This window comes from Eulemur rufifrons, chromosome 27 (assembly GCF_041146395.1).
Source record: "Eulemur rufifrons isolate Redbay chromosome 27, OSU_ERuf_1, whole genome shotgun sequence".
In the NCBI taxonomy this organism is placed as follows: Eukaryota; Metazoa; Chordata; class Mammalia; order Primates; family Lemuridae; genus Eulemur; species Eulemur rufifrons.
The window spans coordinates 24,520,318-24,541,421 of NC_091009.1; the positions used below are offsets into that span (position 1 = coordinate 24,520,318).

Below are 21,104 nucleotides of genomic sequence, written 5' to 3' on the forward strand. Positions count from 1 at the left end.
AGTTCCATTACCTTCCTGTTGATCAGGAGACACAAATCCTTCTCCAGCTCAAATGAGAAAGGACAGCATTTTCCCCTCTTGTTCTTCCACGCCTACTGTAGATGACACAGCAGAGGAAAGATTTGGTCACTAACAGGGAGATGCTGAAGAGCCCCCAGTACACCAGCGGTAATGTTTGGGCTGGCTGCACTCAAACAGCAGACAACTGTTACCCCAGTAGGAAACTGGAGAGAACCGGCCACACTGATCAAACAAACAAAGGTCAATGAATACTGAAAAGACACTCCCAAACTCACCATCAGAATACCGGCCGTAGCTATGAACCACCAGGAAACAACAGGAATCAGAGACCCTGAGTTGGGTGGGTGAAGGACAGTGAGTACCTGTGTGCTGGAATGGGTTCCATTTACACAAATGCCCCAGAACATTCACATAGGTTATTTAAATATTTTACAGCAGTGGCTTCAGTGATGAAGTGCTTACTAAAGCTCTGAAAGTATTTTTCTCAATTAAAAAAATATTTTCAAAAGGAATCCCATCACATGAAGACAGCCAAACCTGTTAGTTATCGGCACTCTGATGGCCAGTGACAGCTAGTGGCTGGACCTGACGTGCACATGCGCTGATCCCCCCCGAAGCAGCTCTCTGCGAGTTGGGGAGCTGCTGCTAGTCGAGTAATTGCTGGAATTAATCTTGAGCACCCGCAAGCTGCTCTTCCAGGCTCTGTAATTCAGAGCTCACGGGGTGCTTAACCTGGATTGTTTTTATGTACAGGAAGTAGGGGACTTGTGAGCTGGGGTAGGGTGGGGGATTGTTTCATAAAAAGAGTATTAATGAAATAAATAAAACACAACAAAACCCTAAGAAAAATGTATAAATTTCTATTCCATATAGTGTGAATAATCATCTCTGCATGTCCTCAGGTAACCACAGTTAAATATAACAGGAGTGTGCAAAATCCACCAAGTCGCAGTGCAGTGACATAGGATAAAGTCTGAAAAGAAGAATCATCAGGCTCCACGTGAGGCCAACAGAACCAGCAAGGAGCTAGATGCGGGACCACAGGTGCCTGCTCAGCAGTATCAAGACGACCCTAGCAGAGCTTTCAGCAAATAAAGGCACAATTATCCCGGTGCAGGGCAGCCAGCAGGTGTGGAAAGATGTTCTTCCACCTTATACAGTAGCCTGACACTCCTGGTTCCCCCACTGGCTTCCCCTGTCTCCTCTCCCAGCCTCTTCCCCAGCCCCATCTCCCACGTGACCTTGCGAACCAGTGGGCACCTGCATTGTGACACCACACCGAGCTACCAGATGCCAACACAGGCTCCTTCAAGCTGGGCCTTTTATTGCTCTTGGAGTCAGGATTGATTTCTCAGAAATTTAACAACGTTTAGTGAAAGCAAATCAGCAAACTCTCCATTTCCTTACTAAAGAAAGCCAGGGATATGGAAATCATACAACACACCTAAACATCATTTTATTCAGTAGCTTCACTGGCAGGACTAAAGAACACTTTTAAAGATCCCAATTTAAAGTAATGATGACATAGCTAGATTGTGGGGGTGCAGGGCTTGAAAATGTACCTATAGGTACACCGTACACAGATGGTGAGAAGGAGCTGCCACTCTCCTGCCTGCCCCAGCAAGATGCATCAGGAGCAGGATGGAGAAGCTCTTACAGACAGAAAGCTGTAGGTTGTCCGTTGGTCTCAGAGGTAATTACAAACATGTTTAAGCCATGGAAAGACCATCTCTAGACATAAGCCAAAGAGCAGCATCTGGGCATGCAGTTTTCTCAGGCGTACCCATTTCCCTTGGAGTTGACAGTCTCCAAAGATGCTGTTTTCTGAAGCAGCCAGCAACACCTGTACTGCTCCAACAGCAAAGCCACCGAGAGAGCACCAAGCCACCTCACCCCACTACCACTCCTGGTTGTGCCCAAATTCAGGTGCCAGTGAGCAATGGTAGGGCCAAACGGTGAGGATCAGGGGCGTTCCATCATGTAAGACATTTATATGGAACAAATGCTATGCCATGGGGTTTCAAACAGGAGCAACGACAAGAGGCCACCAAGACACTCACAAATCTAGTGCGGACGAAAGACCCAACCAACTACGTTCCACAAACAGGATGGAAAGAAAATAAATAGTCCAGATTTGGCTCAGCAATAGAATATGAACCCAAGTCTCATTATTCAATTATAAATATTGTCCTTAAGAGGTTGTCCCTTTCTCCACATTGCCCACTAGGGCACTTCCTTCCTTCCATATTCCACAACAATTAACGAAGGCTTGTGCTGTGACATTTCTACGGAGTCAATCTTCCTGATCATATAATAAACGTTTCCTTTCTCTCCCCAACTAGACCACAGAAAACTCAAGCAGTGGCTCACTTCTCTGTCCCATCATTGACCTTCACGGTGTCCTGCAGAGAGTAGGAGCTCCGCACATGGTGCTAAAGGAAACATAAAATCCCAAATCTTAAACTCTGCTAAGGGGCCTGAAGAAGACCACAGTTTTCGGACTGCTCAGGTGCTTACAGGAATCTGTCTACCTTATTCGAGTCACAGAATCCTACCATTATACAAGGTCAGAGCTAGAAGAGGCCTTTTAAATCATAAGGTGTTTTACAAATGAGTCATTGATGCCCAGAAACAAGAAGTGACGTTTCACTGCAAAAGCCAGGACTAGAATCTTGGGCCACTGAAGTATCCGATGAAAGTGAAAAATGTCACAGAACCCAGAGGTAAAATGAGGAACCTCTTCCACAGCAGAGCAGAGGCGAGCAATATATATCTGCCTCTTATTCCGACTGAAAAACGTGCTGTGTAATCAGATGCACTCCTTCAGCTAAATGCTTTCCAGTTCATTATCTTGCTTTAAAATGATTAAAATATTCGAAAATAATTATGTATTTCCATTTCCAAAATGGATTTCACTGTAATGGACTCAGTATATTAATAAACGCATACAAATGTCACTCTATGGAAAACATATTGTCTGCAAATAACCTTTCAATTAGAGTCAGATGCTGTGGGCTTTCAGATGCTAGAGTGTTTTCATTTTCAATGGCCTGGTCACATCCGAAACCAGGCTGGGGGCTAACTGCTCTTTCCTGCTACTCCACATAGTTTTGGAGGTCGCACCTTCCCTTAGGATCGCGTGTGGCTCGAAAGCACCTTGGAATTGCCACCTTTGGCCCAGAATGTGCTCCTGAATCTGTCCTGTCAATAAAGATCATCCCACCCTCGCTTGGCACTAAGAGGTTCCCAGGCTGACTTGGTGAGAGGAAAGGGAACAATGTTAGTCGCAGTCCACGGGATGGTTCTCATCAGATTCAAATTCAACAGACATGGACCAAGGGCCTATGAAGCATCAGACCCTGAGAGAGGCACTTTCGTGTGGGCTTCCTCTTATATCCTGAATCAGGCGGTATTGCAGACTAACAGGTAAGTCAGAGATCAATTACGGTTCCCCCCAGTTAAGGAACTGTCCTCAGTATGTTAAATGCACTAACAAATTTATGACAGTGTCATTATCTCCACTTTACAAATGAAAAATCCAAGGCTCAGACTTAGTATGTGGTAGAGCAGGGATTCGATCCCAGGTGGTGTGACTGCAACCTATGCTTCTATCGAGCTATTCCACCTTTCTGTAGCCTGTATCCGTCAGAGCGTCTACTCCTCTAGTGGGGTTCTTCCTCTCCCTCTTAAACAATGCAGGGGACCAGCTGAAGCCCACAGACTATTTACAAGCCAGGGGTTCTCCATGTTTTCAGGTTTACACAGCACTTTCAAATACAGTCAGTTCTGCTATAACACACTCTTTAATTACCGTAGTTCACGTATGCAGCCATGCACCACGTAACAATTCGGTTAATGACAGACTGCATGTATGAAGCAGTCCCACGAGATTATAATACCGTATTTTTACTGTTTCTTTTCCATGTTTAAATATGTTTAGATGCACAAATACTTACCACTGTGTTACAACTGCCTACAGTATTCAGTACAGTAACATGGGTATAGGTTTGTAGCCCAGGAGCAATAGGCTGTATCACACAGCCTAGTGTGTAGTAGGCTATACTGTGTAGGTTTGTGTAAGCGAACTCTATAAGGCTCACACAGTGATGAAATCATCTTACAATGCATTTCTTAGAATGTATCCTTGTCTAATCAATGCATGACTATAATTGGTAAATAGGACAATGCCCTTATAAATAGTAATTATGACTGTTTATATGCATTTTTTCTTAGCATGTCAATACTTTGAGCATCTGAACATAGAGTTCGCTAACAGAACTGACTAGATTACTGTACCAGATACCCATTCATCCCGGGCACAGTTCTCCCAGGTCCTTCTGTAAAACACCACCGCAAAATAAAGATCCAGAGCCATCTATCCTGGCCATCACTCAAGTGTGTGCAGAGTCTGCAAATGCTTCTCCAGCTCATGTGGTCCCTCTTCAACACTGACTTGCTGGGAAAACAAGACAAGTTACTGCCATGACCCATGCTTATTTATATACCATTCAGAGTTTTTAGTTGCAAACAACAGACTCTAGCTACTTTAAGCAGAAAAGGAATTTGTTAAAGGACATTTGCTCACGGACTATCTACGTAGACCAGAAAAGTAGGCTAAGGGACAATTACTTTCCCAGACTGCTCCAGTTCACCCTGGTTCTGGTGTCACTGCCAGTGGCACTGTGGCTCGCATTGCAGAACCCCCGTCCATGCTGCATGGGAAGTTCTCATGATCATCCCTGCTGGAAACAGTTCTGTGGGGTGCCCTCTTGTTCTTGTGATTCTCTTCTGAATCAGAGTTACCCCGTGGGTGCATCTGAGTGGCGGGGCCTGGGACGCACTCTGGTACCAGCTTCAAGGGAGGCCCAGAAAGTGACTTTTGGACTTGCACTTTGAGGCAGCAGAGTATACAAGGCTAGAAATTCCTTAAAGCCAGAAAAATGTTCAAAACACACTGGATAGAGTACAGAACAAATTTTGTACAGACCTCGGCAAATACTGATCTCTTGGTACTAGGATGATGCGACACCAAGCTTCTTCCCCACAGCAAGTTGACCCCATCCCTCACAGCCTGCTAAACTCAGTGTTCTGTCTGACGTGCATCAGCTCAGCAGCATACATCCTCATTGTCACAAAACTTGATCTTGTGTGTTGACCGCCATTAGGAACCATCCCCAAGCTTCCGAAGATGCGTTTACTAATGAGTGATGTTCCAGAGGGTAACATATTCCCATGCGCACAGAGGGATTCTGACAATCCCCCAAAACAAATGGAGGCTTCCAGCACGACATCTGTTACCTGGGACATCAGGAGCTCCTCAGTCCTGTAGACTGCAGGGTACGCCCCATTTCCAGCGTGCTGATTATACCGTCACATTTTTCTCATTCAGGAAATCTGGATGCAAATGAATCTGCTCTAATTAACACCAACGTATACATCATTGCAAACACTGGTATTAGTATTGGTAACAGATTAGTAATAATATTCCTCACAACAGATCCTTCCACTCCAGCATATCAGTAGGCTACACTATGCATTTTCTACTGAAATTACCTTCTCTTCAGTATGTTAATTCCATTGTCTAAGTGAGAACTTTTGACATGCTAGAATACATTTGCATATGTAATTTTTAACTACAGCTGTATTCCTTCAGAAAATTTCTTAGTTATCCGTTTCCAAGTTGCTGCTTAGCATCTAAGCCTGACTTCGATCTTTAAAATGCCTTTCAAGGCCTTCCACAGCCTGGCTCAGTGTGCCCCTCACTCTTGGCGCCCTGACCACAAGGACCTTCTTTTTATTTCTCCTCCTAAAATGCACCCTGCTCCTCCCATCACAGGAGTGTGAGTATAGTTTTCCCTCCACGCCAAGCACCACATCCTGGGAGAACCTTCCCCATGATCAGCCCCCTTCCCCACCCCAGGGTGCCATGCGGGGCACCCATCTCTTCCAGGAGACTCTGAGCGGGGTGCTGAGCAGGTCTATGCAGGGAAAAGGAATGGAGCATGCACAAGAGGAAAGAAGTAAAGGAGCATGGCCTGCTCAGGAACAGAAAGAAGCTGCTCATGGGGTAAGAGCTGTTTGTTAAGTGTGGAAAAGGCAGCTGAGAGTATGGCTGTGAAGGCAGGGGAATGACCAGGGAAAACTGCCTTTGTTTATTTGTAAACTGTGTTTTGATTCAGTACCCCAGGGGGACATGCTGGAATGAGGAAGCAGCTAAAGGTGAGATTCGCAATGGAAGGATGGTGAAAACACCAGGGGGCCTCAGTTAGGATGTGGGTAACAGCGATGAAGGAAACAGGCGTGTACAGTTAACAGTTAACAGGAGGAACTGACAGAATTAGGGACCAAAATGGGTATAAGTGGTGAGGAAGAAAGAAATTGCCAGAATAACCCCGAAATTTCTGCCCTGGTGCCCCTCTATGAGATAGGGGAAGAGTTGGGTTTGGGCTCGGAGGAAGGAGAAAGTAGGCAGCAAGTTCTGTCTGGGGCCAGCTGAGCGGCTGACAAGGGGGCTGTGGCGACTCCGGCAGGTAGCTAGAAACAAAACAGAACCCCCGGGATCTCTCCAAGGGAAACAGACAGATGGCCTGACCCCCCAGACCAGCACCATCCAAGAGACCTTCCTGCAATGAGGCAAAAGTTCTCCATCTGCTCCATCCAATAGGATCACCGGTACCTACACGTGGCCACTGAGCATTTGAAATGTGGCTACTGCAACTAAGGAATTGAATTTGTAATTACTGGGATACGAAAATACTCGACTTTCTTCTTCTCTGAGCCCACACAGGGCTTTTATGGAGGCTGCATTACAGAGGCATGGTTGATTATGTCATTGGCCATTGGTCACCAACTCCACCTTCACTCCTCCCTCTATCCTCCCCATTGGTGTAATGAGGAGGGTGGGGCTGAAGGTTCCAACCCTCTTATGTGGTTGGTTCCCCTGACAACCAGCCCTCATCCTGAGGCTATTCACAAGCCCACCAACAGTTGCCTCATTAGAACAAAGATACTCCAATCACCCAGGAAATTCCAAGGGATTTAGGAGCTCTGTGTCAGGAACTAAGGTCTAAGACCAAATATCAGAATGAAAGGTTTCTCCTAGCACCCCAGCTACAAGGATTTTAGGAGCTCTGTGCCAGGAACTGGGGGGCAGAGACCAAATACATATTTCACATGACATCAAAATATCACAGTAATTTTCCTGAATTTTAATTTAAATTTAAATAGCCACATGTGATTAATAGCTACTGTACTGGCTAGCGCAGAGCCAGACAACAGAAGCTGCTCTCTAATATTAGAAACTCAAGGCTGCTCGTCAGAGGTTGCTGAGACTGGAATGGATCTTAGGGTTTATCTGGCATAATTTTCTCTTCTCACAAATAAGAAAACCAAGACACAAACAGGAGAAGTGACTTGCACAAAATCACTGCAGCAGGAGAGGGGGAAGGCAGACCAGAGCCTTGGTCCTCCGCATCTGATCCAATGCCCTTTCCAAGTCACAGGCTGCTTCTGTTAGTGATGCAAAAATAGCTGTAATTTGGTTTAATTCTGGTATGTGGAATCGATGCAGCTTATGGGCAAAACCAACTAAAGATCATGCACTCCCCCTGCCGAGCTAGGCATCTCCAATGTCCATCAGGTAAGTAACGCTATCAGTTATCTTAACTGCAAATAACAGAAGCCACTCTAGTTAGTTTAACCATGAAAGGAATTTATTAAGGGTAGTTAGGCAGCTTGCACAACCTCTGAGAAGGCCTCAGAGCCACCACCAACTGCTCTAGTGGGGACCCACCAGACTTGCCACTGGGCTCGGGGGAAGGGGCTCTCCATCACCGGTGCTGGGCGTGGGGTCCACCCCAGGACTCTGCCCCTGCATACTGGTGTCACTACTGCCACACTCACCAGTGCATTCCACGTCCCACCTCTGCCCACCTGTCATTCTCTTTAGAATCCAAATCTCAGGTACAGGGGATCTAAGACCCTTGCTGCAAGGAACGATAGTGAGTTTCTGGCCTCCACCAGGTGCGGTAACCCCATGAGGCAGAAAGATCCCCTTGCAAAAGGAAGAGGATTCAAAACAGGGCAACAATGACACTCAACAAATGGCCTGTCGGGAAATCCACCTGCTCTGGCCGAAGACCAGAGATCTCACGGCTCCGGCCCGCCTGCTAAGCAACATCCCTGACTCAGAGCTTTCTACATTTAAAACTGTCTCTACATTGCAAATATCTCAACTGAGTCACCAGGGGCTCTTTTTAATTTTTTAAAAACATACATTTATTCACAGGAACATCTGTATTGATAGAAGCTATGTATGGTGGGAACTGAATTATGCATTTCAACTCTCAAGCGTGGAGGGTTTCTTTTAGGTTTTTGTTTTTTCTTTTGCATCTGGATTTCCTAATTAATAAACCTAAATAGACCGCAGCCGTAAAGATGAATAATTCTAACATGTTTCTCCTCAAACGAGGTTAACGGTAGGATCAGAGCAAGGAGCAGATCTGGGAAATCTTCCAAGAACTGAAAAGTAACGAAATGTGGTCTTTTCCCATCCTAAAAGTCTACAGAAGAACGAGGAGGACAGTAAGTCACTCCAGGTGTTTGAGTCTGACAGAAAGAAGCACCAGTGAAGGGGCCGAAGCCCAGGCTCGCTGAGAGGCCAGACGACAAGACGGGGGCCTGTCACCCTAAGAAAGCTGCAAACCTCCATCCCACCTGCACGGCCCAGCCCCGGCCCCAGCTCTCCCCTGCTGCCCACACTTCCAGAGAGCCCACCGCCACACTCCACCATCACATAACTGCCTTCAAGTTGATGTACGCGTGTATAATCCCATCTTTTACAAAACACCAAGCGAACAGAAACTGAAGGATATTTTAGGGCTATTGTTACCCAAACGCAGTAGCGTTCAGAGCAGCCGGTTGTCTGAGAAACCTCCCTGAGTAGTGGGACAGACCTGGACCACCGCAGGGCAGAGGAATTTCCCAGCTAAGCCTGTCAGAGTGGCTTTCATGTCACTCCCCTACCTAAAACCCTCCAAGGGCTCCCAATGCATTTAAAATGGAACCCAGTCCTGGTCACAGTCTGGCTATTTTCTCTTCCTCCAGCCACGCCGTGGACTCCTCGCCCCTCTCCCCGCCAGCCCGGGCTTCCCCCCTCCTCACCCAAGCTCCTTCCCGCTCAGGGCCTGGGGCTTGTCCTTCCTCTGCCTGGAACGGTCCAGCCCGGGCCCCTGCCCTGGCTACCTCCTCCCCCTCATTCCCGGCGTGGCTCCGCGGCACCCGCTGCCTCAGTGAGGGCCTTCCCGCCACCCCCTCCAAAGGGGCGTCACATGTGCACCCTCCGCCACGTCGTGGGAATTACAGCGCTTGCTTACTTGCTTTCTTTTGTATTTCTTCCATTTTAAAAAACTATATTGTGATAAAAAACACTTAACATGAGGTCTACCCTCTTAACAGATTTTTAAGAGGATAATGTAGAATCAACTATAGGCACCACGTTGTACAGCAGATGTCTAGAACCCACGCACCTTGCAAACCTGAAACTTTATACCGTTGATCAGCAATTCCCCTGCCCTCACCCCGGCAACCACCTTTTTTTTTTTTTGCTTCTATGAGTTTGATTATTTTAGATGCCTCATAAAAATGGAATCATGCAGTTTTTTCCTTCTGCTACAGTGGCTTATTTCACTTAGCTAATGTCCTCCAGGCTCACTCATGTCATCACATGCTGCTTTTTCTGTCTTCCCCCGCAGGGGTGGGAGCTGAGTGTGGACAGGGCCATCGTCCAGCTTGTTACTGCTTTGATTCCGGCACCTAGAACAGTGCTTAGACCACTTAATGTGTTGCACAAGTAAATGGGCTAAATGACAAGTAGATGGTTACTAAGTCCTTTTACATTTTTAAAAATTAAACTTGGTTCACTCAAACATTTGTAAAGGCCCTGTAGACATCAGACACTATGAGTGCTACGGTGAATATCCAGGTGAATCAGACCCTGCTCACCATCTGGGAGCGGATGTGCACCAGGCACCAAAAGCCTACTGTATTTAAAGCTATGGGCCCCAAACTTCCCTGAGCTTAGAGTCAGCTGGGGTGATTGGCAATTATACTGATTTCCGGGCTCCATGCACATCTATTACAGCACAATCTCCGTGAGCGGAGTGTGAGATCTAGAACGTCCCAGCAGATTCCCAGGCCCCAGGAAGTTAGGAAGGCAGGGCTACTGAGGAGGACAGAGGAAGGCTGCAAGGAGCAGGCCTGAGAGGGGCAGGACGCGGAGCCACACTGACGGGGAAGCGTGAGCACTTGGCTCAGGGAATGCAGGAGCAAAGGAAAGCCAGGAAATGGTGGCGTGGGGACAAAAAGCAGCCTTTGGTCCCGTTTGTGAGATGAGAAGGAAAGGTAGCCCAAGACCCACTGTGGTGGGCTCAGGACATGGGTGACAGTCTAGCTCGGAGGAGGGAGGGACAGCGTTGGAGCTGGGATTCCGGGAGATTGGTGGCCACAGGTAAAGTAGACAAAAAGGCACGAAAGAGGAGGAGAGCTGCAGGGGGTTCCTGCAACCTCGTAGGAGAGGAAAATGAAAATCTGTGCGGTAACTAACACCTGCACAGAGAGCTGCTGCCCATAAAACGCTTTCTACCTACTTGAGCCCATTTGAGCCTTGCAAGCAACTCCCCCAAACCAGGAATTATGATTTCCAATTTACAGATAAGTAGTCAAGGTGTCGGAAAAGTTAGGTGAGTTACCTGAAGTCACACGGGTAGCAGGACAGTGAGCCAGGACTCAAACCCTGTGACTCCATTCCAGAGGTGAAGTGGGGATGGGTGGCAGGAAACCAGCCTTTACGGAGGCCCCACGGTTTCCAGGCACACGTCTGAGTGGTTAGCATGTATTATTAAATCTCGCTTCAGCTCTGTGAGGTGAGAAGCCCAGTTCATGGACCAAGGTGCACATTCTTTCTCCAGAAACAGAGACGAAGGGGTGGACGTGAGAGAGGTTAAGGAGACAGAGTCAGCAGGATTTGGGAAGAGCCTGGGTGCAGGGCGATGATGCAGGGGGTCTCAGCCCCCCGGAAGCCAGGTGACTTCTCTGCAGCACCTGCCTGCATTTGCATTAACTGCCTCCGTGAGGCCTGTTTGGGTACCCGGCTTTCCTCATTCACACCTTTTTCACTTTCTATTGAAAAGATTGTAAAGCAACACCACACAGATCATTAGCTTCTGGTTTTCATATATCACAAGTGGAATTAAAGAAAGGTTTAAAAGAAAACAGTGATACAGAGTCACTTCAAAGGAAATAAGTTTGCAGCAGGCGGGGATGAAAGAGACTTGGGGACTCCTCCCAGGTGCCTCTTCTCCCCTCTGGCCGCCACTAAGAGATGATCAGTGGTGCCTAATTAGGGCTGCAGAGACATAGACTTTAGACTCACCTCAGGTGGGAGAGCAGTGTTTTAAGAAGCTAATTCACTTTTTATACCACTATTACAAATTGTTTCCTTAGACAAACAGAAGTTGACTTCTATGTTACATTTTCAAAATAAATTTAAAATCCTATGCAGCAAGACAAGTATTTTGCCTTTATCACCTCTGTGTGTTTAAAAATGTATACATAATTGTTTTATCTTTCTTTTTTTAGTGGACCCAGGACATGCATGCGCTTTAGCTGTTTCTGAGCTGCTAGACTGAATACTAATGCTAATTATTTTCCCATTACTGTCTGGGTCTTACTCCCAAGATCAAATATGCACCCCTCTCTCCTGCTGTTTCCACAGCAGCTCAGAGCTCAAACAGGTCTCAATAGCCCTAAAGTGGATACAGGACAGAGACTGACTTGTCCCTAGATCCCTTCCTTCTCAGGGGGAGTACTTTAGCCTGAATTAACCCTTAATTTGATCGCTTGGCTTCTTAAAGATGCAAGGCAGACTTTTCTGGACAGTTCAGACACCACACAATCCAAGACATACTTCAAATGATGATGGACAGACTTCTTTATCAATACCAGGAATGCTGCAATTAACTATAGCAAATGTGGTGGTAGGCTTTGTGGTATCTAAGATAAAGAACGTTAAAAATTATCCTGTGATTCATAAAGCTCAAAACTTCCATGATTTTTAGCCCTAACACCACTTCTATTCTGCTGCAGGGCTCATTTATGAATGGGTCAGGTATCAATACAAGGTATCAACAAGAAAAAGCCAGAAGCAGGTAATATTAGTTCTGATCATTTTAGAATTCAATAAACCATCAATTCACATATTACTGAAATTCACTGCCCTTATGGCAAGTCAAAGACACTCCAGACTCTACTGGAATATCTGCACCAACCTCAAGAAGAACAAAAGATACTACAAGAAGTGAAGAGCAGTCTCATTCCACCTTCTCTCTCCTCAGAACAAAATCATGCTTTAAAAGGTGCTCTTTTAAATAAATGTTAGCATTTGTACAGGATTGAATGTGCACTATACTGAACACCATTTTATATGCAGAATATATTAACTTATGGAAAGGAATTTATCTTCTGAGGACTATATTAACTGCAGCAATCTCAGATAGCTTTACAGCCCTTCCAGACGTTCACTGCCTTTTTGAATTTGCCAAAGAAGCATCAATGGCATGATTTCCATACTTTGCATTTCTGCAGGTCCTAAGAGGATATCAAGACATTATTCTTATGCTTAAAGTAGTGGCTCTGATGAACTCACACATGGTCTCTGGATCAAATGTGAAAATTGATGATAAAGAAAATTTCTTCTGCCGTTTTTAAAAGATTTTTAGTTATTTACTTATTTAGAGACAGAGTTTCACTCTGTCACCCAGGCTAGAGTACAGTGGTGCAATTATAGCTCACTGCAGCCTCAAACTCCTGGGTTCAAGCAATCCTCCTGCCTTAGTCTCCCAAGTGGCTAGTACTACAGGCACATGCTATGATGCCCAGCTAACTTTTTCTTATTTTTTATAGAGACAGAGTCTTGCTATGTTGCTGAGGCTGGTCTCAAACTCCTAGCCTCAAGCGGTCCTCCCACCTTGGCCTTCCAAAGTGCTGGGAATATTTTGCTATTTTTTTTAAAAAGCTAGATTCTTATTTGAAAGGGATTAAAGAGCTAAATATAAACAATATAGAAAATAAGAAGAAAATACAGGTGAATACTTCTCTGATATTTAAGTTTACAAGCATAAAAGCAATTAAAAATTGCAGAAAGGGAAAATGACAAATTTAATGTTTCAGAGAAACTGGGAGAAGGCCTCAGGTCACGTTTTAAAAGTCAAATGACCAAAGCTAAGTTGTTGTCAGGGAAGGGGGATGAATGGGGAGAGGTTGGTCAGAAGGTACAAAGTTACAGTTAGATGGAGGAGTAAGTGCCGTGTTCTACTGCACAGCAGGGTGGCAGTGGTGACTGCAAATGCGAAACAGCTAGACGAATGGAATGTTCTCACCACGAACACATGATACATGCATGAGGCGACAGATATGCTAAATACCCTGACTTGATCTTATACAACATATACATGCATCAAAACATCAAATTATACCCCATAAATATATACAGTGTGTTAATTAAAAAAAAAAAAAAAAGTCACGATGGCATCCTGTATCACTTATAACTATTTGCCACCCGAGGAGCTTAGACAGGAGCAGGTGGGGGTGAAGGAGAGATAAAAAGCAAGTACTATGCATCTCTTTTATTATTTTTAAATTGGCAAATAAAAATTGTATATATTTATGGTGTACAACATGTTTTGAAATGTGTTTACATTGCAAAACGGCTAAATCAAGCTACTTAACATATGTATTACTTCATATTTTATCTTCTTTTGTGGTGAGAACACTTACAACCTACTCTTGACAACTTTCGATCACACAATACATTGTTAACTATAGCCACCGTGTCGTACAATGGATCTCTTGAGCTTATTCCTCCTATCTCAGAGAAATGTTTTATCTTTTGACCTGTATCTCCTCAATCCCCACCCCCGGGCCCTGGTAAACATCATTTTACTTTCTGCTTCTACATGAGTTTCACTTTTTAGATTTCACATATATAAGTGAGATCATGCATACACCTTTCCTCTTAAAAGAGGTAAGGGCAGGCTACAAGGCTACAATTCTGGGTAAAATGAAAAATGCCATAATGAGTTTGATGTGCACTGTCTGGGGGATGGACACGCTTGAAGCTCTGACTTGGGTGGGGGGCAAGGCAATATACGTAACCTAAACTTTTGTACCCCCACAATATGCTGAAATAAAAAAGAAAGAAAAAAAATGCCTCAGGCCACAAGAATCAAACCAAAGATCACATTTTTTAAAAACTTTCTTGCCAAAGCTAAACTCAGCTAAATTTAAACAAGCCACCCTATTATCTATAATGAAATAGAGCTATTTTATTCCATAATCTCTTTCCCCAGGTTTCTTTTTTTTCTTTTTTTTTTTTTTTTTTTGTAGTGTCACATTAAGAACTCCAGCCAATACGCTTCTTCTGAGGCTATTCTTAGGTGAATTGCAACTGTTGCTTCCTGAAACTCTGTCTCTGATTTCTACAAGACGCAAAAGGATTGAGCTCACTGAATATTCCTGCCGTCATCATGAAACACCAATACCAAAAATGTTCACATTGCATTAAACATGACAGCTCCTTCCTGTCCCGAAGCTCAATGGAGCACAGCTTAAAAGGAAGCCGTTCCTTCTTGCAGTTGCCTCAGCTGAGATCACGGACAGGGCTCTTGGCTTTGTGGAAATTTCATCATTCCAGAGAAGCTGACATTACTCCCATCAACTTAAAAGATGCAGCTGATTAATTTCAGGCATGCTGCAGTTTCTTTTATGCCAAACACTAAGCATTCAACACAGCCCGACAAACCAAAGTACACGTTAAGAGCTTGTTGGAGCTGATAAATGCAGTTCATCTAAAAAAGAAAAAAAATATCCAATTTCTCCCATATTTCCTTTTACAAAGGGAAATGTATTTTCTTCTCTTGGCCAGCACAGAGGGAGAAGGATTCCTCAAGTACCATCTCCCACCCGCCCCTTGCTCTTCCAACTCTATAACATATTTGTGACATATTTACAGGAAAATGCCACTGCTCTCTGGGGTGGCTAAGGGACCACTCATTGCCCCTGACAATCATCCTCTGCTTCTCTCCACCTGACTGAAACTACTTTCTCTTGCTTCAGAGGGCACTTGAGACCTTCTGATGGCTAAATCCAAGAGTTCCTCCCGTTAAAAAGAAAAAAAATCCCCACTCCACCTCCCCTGTCCACCAGATGCCCCATCTTTCTTTCTCCCCTTCACAGCTTAACTTCTTAAAAGAGCTGTTGTTACCATCCCCTCACTGCCCACCCCACTGTGCCCCCACCCTCTTCCACCTGGCTTCAGGGTCCTTGTCCCTTTCAAACAGCTCTCACTAAAGTATCCAATCATAAACAGGACTTGGTCCCATCAGCTTTGACCTCCCACACTTGGGGCAGAAAAGCCCCACTTTCTGAAGACGGCTATAAATAAAGCGGCAAGACACCCACCCCATGCTGGGGTTACTATGAGATGGAAAAGTGATTCTGTTCCCAGCAATCAGCTCCCTCAACCCCATCCTCACCTCACCACCTACTCCCAGGCTGGGAAGAGAAAAGAGGAAGGACTCCTTGAGTCTTTAAGTTGTCCGCTTAGTGGAGAGTGCTGTCGTGTGATGGCGACGAAGCATCCTACTCAGAGGCTGGGGAGGCCTGCAGGGAAGGGACGTGCTGGTTTGCTCTGCCCCTGCCCGAGTGAGGGAAATGAAAACTGCAGGGAGATGGCAGGGCAGAGAGAAGCCTTACTCCTCCATTCCGCTTGCTTCACAGAACACTGTTTAGGGTGGCCAGGTAGAGCATCTCCCAGTACCCACCCAAAGGGGCCAGAGGACCCTGGCACCAGTCATATTAGAGCCACCTGACCTCCCTTCTCCTTCCTCCAGACCCAACACAGGAGAGATGATTGGATCTCAGAAGAGGGAAAGGGAGGAGGGAACCCAGGGGCAGACCACTGCTCATTCAAACCACAAGCCTGGCTCAGGGAAAACGTCAAATCAAATGTCTGTTTTTGCAAGTTACAGTATTCTCTGACACATCCAAGTGACCGGCACGTGGAAAGCTTAATGACCATGTGCTGAATAAATGACAGAACAGCTTCTTCATAGATGACATGCCTGCTTTCCCATGACTGCCGGTCCTTTATCCCTCCTGCAAAAGTACATTTCCCCTTGCAGTGTCAAGACTGGTGGTTTACACCAGGGGGCCCCAACCTTTTTGGCACCAGGGATTGGTTTCATGGAAGACAATTTCCCCGCGGACCAGGGGGTGGGGTGTGGGGAGGGTGGTTTCAGGATGGTTCAAGTGCATTGCATTTATTGTGAACTTTATTTCTATTATTACATCGTATTATATAATGAAATAATTGTACAACTCACCATAATGCAACCTCTATGCTAATGATGATCTGTATTTGCAGCCGCTTCCCAGCAAAGGCATCACCCCTCAGCTCCACTCAGATCATCAGGCGCTAGATTCACATGAGGAGTGTGCAGCTTCGATCCCTCACACACACAGTTTACAGTAGGTTTTGCGCTCCTATGAGAATCTACCACCACTGCCGATCTGACAGGAGGCGGAGCTCAGGTGGTGATGCAAGCGATGGGGAGCGGCTGTAAACACAGATGAAGCTTTGCTCGCTCCCTCCCCTGCCGCTCACCTCCTGCTATGCAGCCCGGTTCCTAACAGGCCACAGACTGGTATCATGGTACCTCAGGTTTACACACTACCATCTGTTTCAAATCCTGGAGAAAGCCAGGACAATCCATATTCCTTGAGTCTGGGGTAAGCCAAGGAGATTTCAACGTGCAACCCTGGATGAGTCATCAGAAAAGAGCACAAGGTGTACCTGGCCTCACCTGGAACGCCACCACATCCAGCACAGAGGAAGTGCTGCTGGTTGAGGATACAGGTGATGTCAGTTACGTGTACTTCCCCTCAGAGCACATCTTACCAACAGGGAGATGGTCCTGCCCTGCAGAGAACTGAACCACCAGGACACCTATCCAAAAATCACACTGGATCTACAGACACTTATGAGCAGACTGTTAGAATTAATTAGCATTTAGAGCCACATATTTGCAGGAAGCAAATCACTCTCCATGATTTCTGGTTTCCTCACCATCTCTGGTTTACAGTCTTTCAGCAAGCATTTCTGCTTCCCTCAGTATTTTTGACAGGCATTTTAACAATCATTTTTCACCATTATTAGAATAATCCATGCTAATTATAAAAAACTTAGAAAATACAGCAACGTTGGTAGCAGAAAAAATATCATGCATATTTTCTTACAAACACTATTAATATTCTGGTATATTTCCACTTAATCTCTGCTTGATTTAATAGCTATTTAAAATTAATATGCCCCATAAGCCAACTCTGGTAAAAAATCACCAGTGAACTAGGATATAAACTGCCATCTGCAATCTCTTTCAATTAGGAACAAGGCTGTATCTTCACAACCATAAAACAACCAGTAGATTCGGTTTAAAAAGATTAAATTCAATGGAGGGAAAATTGGTTAAGTGAGTTGTTTAATGTCTGAATACGAGCTGGCACTCCTCATTTTTCTGTTATTAATAATTTTTCCAGCAGCCTAGTAGTTGAAACTAAGCTAGTCCAAGATGTTGGGTAACCATCACTTCAGATATAAACTACTTTACACATTGATTTCCTTAATTATTTAATCATGTTGATTCTGGGAGACTCAAAAATCCATAGCATTAGCAATGTTTTCTTGACAAGTATACAATTGCCATTATTTGTCAAGATACTTAAGGATTTATTTTCCATTTCAGTCTTTCATAATGCAATAAATATGCTATTTATTGGTATCTAAAACAAAAATTATTGGCTTACCTGATTAAGAAATTATGCAGTCCAACGTCAAAATACCTGTTCAGAGGAGACATAAACAAGCATATCAATAAAAAATATTTACACTAATGGTTGACTTGACAAAAATATACATAACTTATACTCATAGCATGATGAATAAATCAATCACTCTATGACAGTGTCAGCAGGGCAATTACCTGGGAATTTGCTGGAAATGCAAATTCTCAGGTCCCTCCTCAGATATACAGATTCAGAAATTCTGGGGGTGAGCCCAGCAGTCAGATTTAACAAGCCCTCCAGGTGATGCTGATGCAGAAACACTGCTCTTTGGTAGCAAAGGTGTCTCAGCAAGCATAAGCCGTGCTTTCTCTAGAAATAAAGGCCATGAAGGTGGATCTCCCAGGTACCTCCCACTTTCCTAAGAGGTGAGTCCTTTTGTAATACTAGTGTCTCAGATGTTTAATTATTGAAAAATAAATGAAGTAGGTTTTCAAAGCACAAAACCACACAGCCAAAGGGGAAAGGAGGGGTGTCAGCTCTGGTCTTCCAACCCCCACCTAGTTACAGTCCCTAGAGCTTTCTGCCTGCCCCATACCTGGGTCTGCCCTGAGCAGAGAAGCGAGAAGACCTGTAACTTCACACACTAGGTGGCAAGCCTGCCACTGTGCTCAGCATCACACCAGGAAATCTGTAAGCCCCAGGCCATGGTGGACCCTTTAAGTCACAGCCTTCCCCTGACACCACCATACTGGCTTACTCCATATGAATGGCACTGCCTTGGTTTCCCTAATTAGCATGCTTATTCTCCTTGAACCTTGGACCACTTAGCCAGTGTCCTTCTCTCCCTTAGGTCTGGCTGTGAGTGAAAAGAGTGGGTGGCCAGAATCATATTGCTGCTGTCCACCAGGCATAATTGCACCCCTGACACCTAAAGGGTGGAAGTGTATGTAGATTATTAATAAAACAAAGATTCCAGCTTCCTTCACTCATCCAAAGCTTATTGAGCCTTTTAAATTACATTAGCTACAGAAAGCAACAGACTATTCCAGAAATCACAGGACAAAACAGACGTGGAAAGAATCACAGACAGCCTCAGTGTAGTGGAGGGGTAGGAGGAAGAAGATGCTGAAAGAGTAATGAAAAGTTTAACAGTATTAATAGAAGTTATTATTTAGTGTTTAGCACGTGGCAAGTACTATGTTTGGCGCTTACATATATAGCCAGTAAATTGGTGTCCCCATTTACTGGGGATGGAGCTAAAGTTCAGAGAGGCTAAGTGACTTGCACAGAGCTCAAAGCCAGTAGAGGACAAAGCTGGGAGCCCGAAAATGCATGAATTGCTTGCTCTTCCCAAGCACCCCGCTAAAAGTGTGGGCTCTCACTGCTTCTCGTTAGCACTGATGAAAATGGCTGCTCATTTTAAACACCGACGCCTTCCTGCTTCCAGCTGATTTCCACCTCTGCTGGTGTGGCTGCCCTGCTCCAAGCAAGCCCACCTGGCCCTGCTCCCCTGTGCACACCTGCCTCTAAGTATAAGAGACTTTGCAACGACTGCAAAATATGGGTAGGATACACACCAGCTGTAATTTAATGCTGCCTATCACCTTCCTTGGATCACGTGGGGAAGAAAGGCGAGGCTTTCTAAGGAGAGTAAAGGGTTACAGTTTCTTGCCATGCAGACAGCACAGCACACAGAGCGGAGAAGGGGGACGTTAATAACCAAAGCCAATGCACACACAGCGCTTGACATGTGCCAGGCACTCTCCTACTCTACACACACATACACACTATCTTTGCAACAATGCTATGAGGTAGGCACTACTATGCCCACTTTGCAGAGGAAGAAACAGAGGCACAGAGAAGTTAAGTGACCATCCCATGGTCACACAGTTAGTTAGGGGTAAAGCCAGCATCTGAACCCAGATATTTGCCATTAGCTAGAAGATCCCCAAGGAAACAGAGCCCTGGTTTTGAGGAATACATGGTATTAATGCAAAAACATTAACTTCCTGATACTGGTTATTACAGGTTGAACATCCTAAATTCAAAAATCTCAAATCCAAAATGTTCTAAAATGTTCCAAAATCGAAAACTTCTTGAGCACCGACATGACACTCAAATGTTCATTGAAGCATTTCAGATTTCAGGTATTTGGATGCTCAACCAGTATAATGCAAATGTTCCAAAATTTGAAATAATCCCAATCCAAAACACCTTCTGGTCCTAAGCATTTCAAATAAAGGCTACTCAGCCTGCACATTGCAGTTATGCAGGAGAACGTCCTTAGAAACACACACTGCAGTATTTGGGGGTACAGATGTATCATGTCCACAACCAAATCTCAAATAATTCAGGGGGAAAATCATGTGTACTATGCTTCTAGTATTTCTGTGAGCTTATGATTATTTCAACTTTAAAAAAATAAAAAATAAAACAGCACAGTCCCTGCAAATGGAAAGCCAAAAAAAGTTCATGCTTTTTACAGAGAGAAATTAACAGTGTATGCTAAAATCAGAATCTAATTTCTATCACTCTGATTAATTTTTCCTCATATTTTGTTTCTGAGCTGTGAACAAGCATATATGAAATGAAAATCAAAACTAAATACCAGTGACAGATATCATACTGGTGAGAGAATGAGGTCATCCTTAAAGCTGTTCTTCTTCATAAGAGCTGTTATCTTAACCTTACCAACCTGTTCACCAAGAAGTCACGCTAAACATTAACACGATGCTAAAGGTTTGGCCCAAAGAATTTATGTACCTATTATCCTGTTCCCATTACAAAAAAATAAAACACATTTATAACTATCAACTGTTATGTAAATTTACATGAGTTATTCTGAAAAAATAATGCTGTTATTTCATCATTGTCTTAATGATAACTTTAGGGATCATATGAGAAAATGATTGTGTCCAAAAGACAACTGTGGTCTCCCCACCAGTGGTCTAGCCTCATGTTTCGATTATTTGAATTTGTGGGCTATTTACAGCTTCCTCAGAATCAGGAGTTCATTCTTTTTTCATTATTATCATATGCTGACAAATTATAGTTGTATATATTTATGGGGTACAAAGTGATGATTTAATATAGAATGATTAAATCAAGCTAATTAATATAGCTATTACCTCAAATACCTGACAGTTTTTGTGATGAGGACAGTTGAAGTTTACTCTCTCAGCAAT

The 21,104-nt window shown here is 44.5% G+C and overlaps 1 protein-coding gene across 1 annotated transcript in view; it reads right to left on the reverse strand.

Moving 5' to 3' along the window:
- Positions 1-21,104, reverse strand: part of HHAT (hedgehog acyltransferase) — a 247,495-nt gene that overhangs the window by 99,957 nt on the left and 126,434 nt on the right. Inside the window, exon 9 of the mRNA XM_069459447.1 lies at positions 17,941-17,976. Within this exon, the coding sequence (XP_069315548.1) occupies positions 17,941-17,976 (36 nt within the window). The remainder of the gene's footprint in view (positions 1-17,940; positions 17,977-21,104) is intronic.